The sequence below is a fragment of the Saccostrea cucullata genome, unplaced genomic scaffold (assembly GCF_032062105.1).
Source record: "Saccostrea cucullata isolate Sc308-1 unplaced genomic scaffold, CSIRO_AGI_Scuc_v1 ctg1100, whole genome shotgun sequence".
In the NCBI taxonomy this organism is placed as follows: Eukaryota; Metazoa; Mollusca; class Bivalvia; order Ostreida; family Ostreidae; genus Saccostrea; species Saccostrea cuccullata.
In genome coordinates, this window is record NW_026924578.1 from 230,592 (window position 1) to 238,479 (window position 7,888).

The 7,888-nt window shown below is 43.1% G+C and overlaps 1 protein-coding gene across 1 annotated transcript; it reads left to right on the plus strand.

The window, feature by feature from the left end:
* The first annotated feature begins 1,032 nt into the window (after positions 1-1,032).
* LOC134266750 (titin-like) lies at positions 1,033-3,526 on the plus strand. Its single transcript, XM_062748973.1, has 5 exons — positions 1,033-1,249; positions 1,338-1,969; positions 2,053-2,315; positions 2,403-2,654; positions 2,747-3,526. The coding sequence occupies exons 1-5, from the start codon at positions 1,033-1,035 to the stop codon at positions 3,429-3,431; spliced, it is 2,049 nt and encodes a 682-aa protein (XP_062604957.1). The 3' UTR covers positions 3,432-3,526.
* Positions 3,527-7,888: the final 4,362 nt, after the last annotated feature.

Below are 7,888 nucleotides of genomic sequence, written 5' to 3' on the forward strand. Positions count from 1 at the left end.
TTGACTTGAAAACAAACCATAAAAGTCAAAATAATATGGGGAAAAACCCTAAAGGGGCTGAAATAAAGCCCTAAACGAAGTAGTAAATTGCAGCTAAAATGGGCTGTAAAATATTAAAACAGACATATTTTTTTCAAAAAGAGGAAATAATGCTCAAAAGTACCAGGGAAATAAATATGGAGACCCCAAAAGACCAAAAATCCATAAATATATACCCGTAATAACAATTTAAAAAATCCCTAAAAATCCGCTATTTAAATCTCTGTATAATATTTGATAATGCACTCTGAACTTTGTAAAAAGGCAGAAAAACCCGCATTAATTGTTTTTACTGAGCGCCCCAAGCGGCGACTCGAAATTCCCTTCCTTTCTTTCCTTACCTCTCTTTTTTTCTCTTCATCCCCCCTTCTGAAATTGGAAGAAAACCACGAAGATTGCGTACCATCCTTTGCGCTACTAGCTGAGCAATCTTCGTGGTGAAGTTCCACTTTCTAGACCAATCAGAGAGCTGTGTTTGTCCCACTTTTAAAAATATGTAATTTTTTTTAAATTTCAGTGGAAAAATTAGAAAAAGAAAAATATGGAACGCTTCACCAATTTGCGTGTCATCCTTGCGCTTGTGACTCAGGTATGTGATATCTAAGGAGATGTGTAATTTATTTTATTTTTATTGTTTTACTTTGGTCTCAAAATTCTATGTTTTCTACTTTGTAGGTCAGATTGGACATCTGGCATTTCATGCGTCGCATCTCCAGCGCCTGCACCACCGAGTCCCACGCCCTCTACCCCTTGTTCATGAGACGACTGTCCGGCTGCATTTTCCAGTGGAGTGAGGAGGACCTTACAGCCCTGAAGGAAGCGAAGGAGACCCAGGCCTACAGCGCGGGAGTGACTGTTCGAGGGAAGGAACAGGACTGGCTGTCCAAGAAGGAGCTCGGCCTGCACTGCGGACGAACAACCAGCACCCCCGTCGAGATAAGTCAGAGGATTGAGGAGCTGATCAACGTCTTCTCCAGGGAGCAGGGTCGAGACATGCTGGGGACGCCACTCCTAGACGAGGACAAGGCCAGGGATGTGTGGGAGAGTCAGAAGCGGCACGTGGGATGCATACAGGACCCGCCCAACGTCTCACTGTACACCCAGACAGGGACCCTGAGGAAGGGCACCAAGACCCTGCCCACGTACCGCTGTGCCAGAGGTTCCACCTCCCTGGAATCCTTCCACCTGCACCTGAACAGGTTCATTCCCGGTAAGTCTACTGTCTTTTGTCAAAGTCTTATAGTAGTACTCAGTCACAAGTTTGTTGAATGCCACTTATATTTACTCGTATTTTACAGGTACCAGTGCTAGCGACGTTAACTATCAGGCGTTTCTCCTGGAGGGACTCTACAGGTGGAACCAGGACAGGGCTTCTCAGGCCGTGGAAGTGGAGGCTCCGCTGTGTCACACGTACAGCGGACTTCTACGCCACGCTGTCAACCACTTGGCACAGACTGTCTTGGGGAACCCTTTAGACCCCGCGTTCCATCAGCCCAGGGCCTACACGGGGGAGCTGATCGGAGTTGAGTACTTGTACTCCCAGACAGGCAAGTCACTTCAGGTCGTTCCCGAGGAAGTGCGAGAGGAGGACCCCACACCCGAGGAGGAGGACCAGGACCACGATGAGGGATTTGAGGAGGAAGAGGCAGAGGACGACCCCACCCTTCCCGATGTCGACGTCCAGGGTGTAGCTGTGAGGCCGACCGGGAAGCCCTTGGCCAGTGCCGACCGACCACCATCCAGCACTGCAAGGCCCCCATCCAGCCCTAGGGTTGTCAGGCAACGCAGTGCTGTCAGGTCACCGGCCCGTGCCGAAGGGTCTACCGAGAGGCCGACACCCGCTGTCACCCTGGAGACCCCGCCGCCCACCCAGGATCCACCAGCCCAGGAACCACCGACCCAGGACCCACCAGCCCAGGAAGACGAGACAGTAAGTAGAACCCATTCTTTATCTATTGCTTCTTATTGTTAAGTAAACATTAGTATAGACTGACTTTTTTTACTTTCTTGCAGGAAGAGGAACAGATGCCGGATCCCACGTCTGGTATGCGGCAGGTGCACGACCTGGCTGACTTTTTGTTGCAGCTCAGGGAGTGCAGGACCTTGACCCGGACCCAGCAGGATCAGCTGATCTCCTTGTGGGAGAAGCTGGAGCCCCGGGACCAGAGGCCAGCTGTTTTCCAGGCCAGACCCAAGTCTTCTCCACCCAAAGGAAGGTTTATGTCTTCAAAGACGGCCAGATCACCCCCCAAAGCCGGTGTTGAGAAGACTAAGCGGTAAGTGTTTAGCTATTTATTTATCTGTGCTCTTATGTTTATTTGTCTTATTGTACAGTATTTGAATTGTCTCATTCTACTCTTCAGGTCCTTCGTGGGAACAGGAAGTGGGCCAGCCAGCTATCCAGATACCAACCGGTACATGGAGATGCTGGTGAGGAGGCTGATGGAGGTTCACACCGGCCCAGTCAAGCGAGCCAACCAACAGACCCTGTCCAGATGGAGCCTCATCCTGACTTCCTACAACAGGATCAGGGAGGTGGTGACGGAGGACCCCAGAGTGTCAGCGTTGACCAGCATTCAACTGCTGCCCCTCAACCAGACAACTCTGATACTCTGGTAAATATCCCTATTTAAACTGCATAATAATGGCATATTTATCTATGATTTTAAAGTGTATGTGTTCTTATAGTATCTTTTATACTTAACAGGGACAACAGAAGACAGAAGAAGAAGGAGGAACGGGTGCTGTCACAGGGAATTGAGATCTCTGATCCCCCTATGACAGCCCCTCAGCCCCTCCCCGCCGCCTTGACGAAGCCCGCCACCCTTGTGACCTCCAGTGCCCCGGCCCACAGATACCGTCTCCCACCCAACACAGCCGGCCAGTCCCGCGTCCGGATCAGGTCCCCGCCCAGGATGAACTCGCCCCCTAGGATTGCATCCCCTCCCAGGATCTTGGCCCAGCCCATTCAGCCACCTGCCCCAGTCCCGATACGATATTTGATCGCCGTTCCCCCCGAGGTGCCAGGGACTCAGCCCTCCTACCAGCAGCCTGAGTTCCCACCCCAGAAGTTGCCAAAGCGCGTGCCCGGTTCCACGGCCTGTTACAGACGCAAGGTCGACAAGAAGGAGGAGATGGGAGAGTACGTTAACAAGTATGCCCCATGCCGTGGACCGAACAGGTGCAGTAAGTGTAAGGAACCAAAGACTGCACCTAGGCACCGCCAGTACTTTGGTAACTGGTACTGCCAGGCCACCTCGGAGGAGAGCTACGAGGACTGGTTACAGAGGATGCAGCTTGTGGGATACACCAGCCGTAAGAGAAGGAAACCTCCACCAGATGCCCCACCAGACGACCAGGAACCCCCGCCAGAGGACCAGGATCCACCTTGAACCGATAACAAAATGTGAAAAAACCAAAAAAAAATTAAAAAACTTAAAAAAACAAAAAAAAAATTAAAAAAACTGAAAAATACCAAAAAAAAACTCTTTAATGCTGCCTAGTTATGATTTACTTTGTATTTTGTATATATATGCTAATTTACTTTGTATTTTGTAGCTAGAAGGTCCCAAGCCCTTGTAAAAAGCAGAGGGAAAGTTAATAAAATTATTATTAAAAAAATTCATGTCTTATTCTTTAAAATTTATAGAGAAAATCACTTGCAGCATGTGTCAAAAGTTAAAAACCCACCGGGATTCGAACCCAGATCTCTTGCCAGTAAATTAGGCAAGTGTGTTACCATTACACCACAGGAATGTATAGAAATGACACAATTTGCAAGGATTATACTTGATTAAAATTGAGAAAAGGTCTAATTTGCAGTAAATAAAGGCCATATAAGCCTAAAAATTCATAATAAAGGAGGCTGAAATAAAGCCTTAATGAAGTAGAAAATAACAGCTAAAAATAGGCTGTTTAAATTATTTAAAAAAATTATTTGGTGTAAATAAAGGCAAAATATGCCAAAATTGACTTAAAAACAATCAATAAAAGTAAAAAAAATATGGGGAAACTCCTTAAAGGGGCTGAAATAAAGCCCTAATTGAAGTACTAAATTGCAGCTAAAATAAGCTGTAAAATATTAAAACAGACAGATATTTATTCCAAAAAGAGGAAATAATGCTCAAAAGTACCAGGGAAATAAATATGGAGACCCTAAAAGACCAAAAATCCATAAATATATACCCGTAAAAACAATTTTAAAAATCCCTAAAAATCCGCTATTTAAATCTCTCTAATATATTTAATAATGCACTCTAAACTTTCTAATGAGGCAGAAAAACCCGCATTAATTATCTTTATTGAGCGCCCCTAGCGGCGACCCGAAATTCCCTTCCTTTCTCTCCTTTTCTCCCTTTTTCCCTTCATCCCCCCTTCTTTCTGTGCGCTTGAAATTGGAATAAAACCACGAAGATTGCGTACCATCCTCCAATCTTCCAGGACCCACCAGCCCAGGAAGATTCCAATTTCAGTCCAATTTCGTAGAATTTCCCATTCTCTCAACCAATCTATTGCTTCTTATTGTTAAGTAAACATTAGTATAGTCTGACTTTTTTTACTTTCTTGCAGGAAGAGTTTTAACAGATGCCAAATTTGGATCCCACGTCTGGTATGCGGCAGGTGCACGCCCTGGCTGTTACTTTTTGTTGAACACAGTAAACAAACTCAGGGAGTGCAGGAAATACAAGTTTTCCCCGGACCGTGAAAGCAAAATTCAATTAAATCTCCTTAATTGGGAGAAGCTGGAGCCATCGTATATTTATGCAGGGACCAGAGGCCAGCTGTTTTCCACTTGTGTACATTTGACCCAAGTCTTCTCCACCCAAAGGAAGGTTTGTGTTTCAAAGACGGCCAGATCACCCCCCCCAAAGCCGGTGTTGAGAAGACTAATTTTAAGTGTTTAGGTATTTATTTATCTGTGCTCTTATGTTTACATGTGAAATGTCTTGAAGGAAATTGTACAGTATTTGAATTAAATCTCATTCTACTCTTCAGGTCCTTCTGTGGGAACAGGAAGTGGTATACCACCTGCAAGCTATCCTTTTTTGCACCTTCTTGTAAACGGTACATGGAGATGCTGGTGAGGAGGCTGAATATGGAGGTTCAGAAATCTTGCATTTTCAGCCCTAGTCAAGTCTCGACAGTAAACAGACTTGTACGTCACTCTAATAACAAGATGGAGCCTCATCCTGACTTCCTAGCAACAGGATCATTGTGTGAAATAGGTGGTGACAGAGGAATCCGATGAGTGTCTACCTTCTTCGCAGACACAGAAAACAGTAAGTAGCATTTATTATTACATGTAACTAAAATACCTGGTATATATGGTAAATATAGACAGTTTAAACTGCATAATAATTGAAAACATTCAATTAGGTTCATATGTGAGTAATTTTGGAAGAATTGGTTATTTAAAGTGATTGCGTATTTACTTAAACAGTGTATTTTTATACATATAATATACAGGTACAAGCTGCTAAGTAATGGTACTGTTTTACAGGTACAGGAAGCAAAAACAGATGTAATACTATGTGTATGATTGAGAAACCTAAGCATCCCCCTAGTGACAGCCCCTCCCAGTCCTGCCAAGATAAAGCACCTTAAGGACACTGACACCTTGTGACCTCCAGTGCCCCGGCGAACCAGTTAAATGTGAACATGTGTTCCCACCCAACACAGTCTGCGGCCATGATAGCCTAACCGGACACTGTCCAGGATCAGGTCATTTACACCGCTGTCCTGAAAATGGTACGTGAATACTGATCCTTAATTGTGCAGTGGAGAATCCCCTCACTCAGACTGGCCCAGAGGATTCAGCCACCAGCACAAGATATGATGGATGTTTAACTAACTCCAAACAAGTGTTTCAAGTGTGAAAAATCACATTCTATGCAATCCTCCTACCAGCAGCTTTGAAGAAACTTCCCATGCTGCCAGTGTTATGTTTTTATTACAACATAAGCGCGTGCCCGGTTCCACGGCCTGTATAAAACAGACGCAAGGTCGACAAGAAGGAGGAGATGAAGGTGTGTTGTTTTTCTTTAAAATATTGTGCCCCACGCCGTGGACCGAATAGGTGCAGTAAGTGTAAAACCCAAGGATTTGCACCTAGGCACCGCCAAAAGTTTGGCAAGTGTGTACTACACCATGGGAATTTACATTGACACAAAATGCAAGGAGGAGAGCTACGCGGATTTTTCTGGGTGCAAATTATATGGTAAAAAAGACTGAAAATGGGAAGAAATACCAACAATAGGAGTTAATAATTACTTACAGACCCACAAATATGCCCCAAAGGGGTTTATATAAACCCCCGCCAGAGGACCTTGTAAAAGGATTCCACCTTGAATTTTTGATAACAAAATGTGAAAAAACCTGGAAAAAAAAATTTAAAAAACTTAAAAAAACAAAAAAAAAATTCTGAAAAAATATATGAAAAATAGCAAAAAAAAACTCTTAAAAAATTATATTCCTTGTTATGATTTCAACTTCAAAGAGAAAATCACTTGCAGCATGTGTCAAAATTTTACTTTGTATTCTTGTAAATTAGGCAAGTGTGTTACCATTAGCCCAGGGATTTGGAAATGACACAATATGCAAGGATTACATCTGATTGGAAATAAAATTATTATTTAAAAAAGGCAAAATAAGTCTAAAATATTCTTTAAAATTTATAAAAGAAAATCACTTGCAGCATGTAAAGCCTCAAAAAGTTAAAAACAGCAGCAAAAAATAAGCTGTTAGAATTTTTTAAAAAATATCTTTTGCCAGTAAATTAGGCATAAATTGTGTGTTACCATTACACCAAAATAATAATAGAAAAAAACCTTAAAAGAGGCTGAAATAAACAATGTAGTAAGTAACAGGAAAATACTTGATTTTTTAAAAAAAATTGGAGTAAAAAGTAAAATAAATTAATTGTCTTGGAAATAAACCATATAAGCCAAAAAATTTAAAATAAAGGGGCTGTAATAAAGCCCTAATGAAGTAGAAAATAACAGCTAAAAATAGGCTGTTTAAATTGTTTAAAAAAATTATTTGGTGTAAATCAAGGCAAAAAATGCCAAAATTGACTTGAAAACAATCAATAAAAGTCAAAATTATATGGGGAAAACCCCTAAAAGGAGCTGAAAAAAAATCCATTATGAAGTACTAAATTTCAGCTTAAATAGGCTGTAAAATATTAAAACAGACAGATATCTTTTCCAAAAAGAGGAAATAATGCTCAAAACTACCAGGGAAATAAATATGGAGACTAAAAAAGACCAAAAATCCATAAATATATACCCGTAATAACAATTAAAAAAATCCCTGAAAATCGGCTATTTAAATCTCTGTAAAATATTTAATAATGCACTCTGAACTTTGTGAAAAGGCAGAAAAACCCGCATTAATTGTCTTTACTGAGAACCCCAAGCGACAACCCGAAATTCCCTTCATTTCTTTCATATTATAAATTTATTTACCCTTTTTTCTTTTCATCCCCCCCTTGCGCTTGAAATTGGAAGGAAACAGAGAAGATTGCGTACCATACAGGGACAACAGAAGACAGAAGAAGAAGGAGGAACGGGTGCTGTCACAGGGAATTGAGATCTCTGATCCCCCTATGACAGCCCCTCCCCGCCGCCTTGACGAAGCCCGCCACCCTTGTGACCTCCAGTGCCCCGGCCCACAGATACCGTCTCCCACCCAACACAGCCGGCCAGTCCCGCATCCGGATCAGGTCCCCGCCCAGGATGAACTCGCCCCCTAGGGTTGCATCCCCTCCCCAGGATCTTGGCCCAGCCCATTCAGCCACCTGCCCCAGTCCCGATACGATATTTGATCACCGTTCCCCCGAGGTGCCAGG

Bases quoted from the DNA above. Each gene is read 5' to 3' on its own strand.
- LOC134266750 (XM_062748973.1), top strand. From the start codon at position 1,033: ATGCTGGGGACGCCACTCCTAGACGAGGACAAGGCCAGGGATGTGTGG. The intron at 1,250-1,337 runs GTAAGTCTACTG...CGTATTTTACAG, and splicing joins CCTGAACAGGTTCATTCCCG to GTACCAGTGCTAGCGACGTT. The intron at 2,655-2,746 runs GTAAATATCCCT...TATACTTAACAG, and splicing joins CAGACAACTCTGATACTCTG to GGACAACAGAAGACAGAAGA.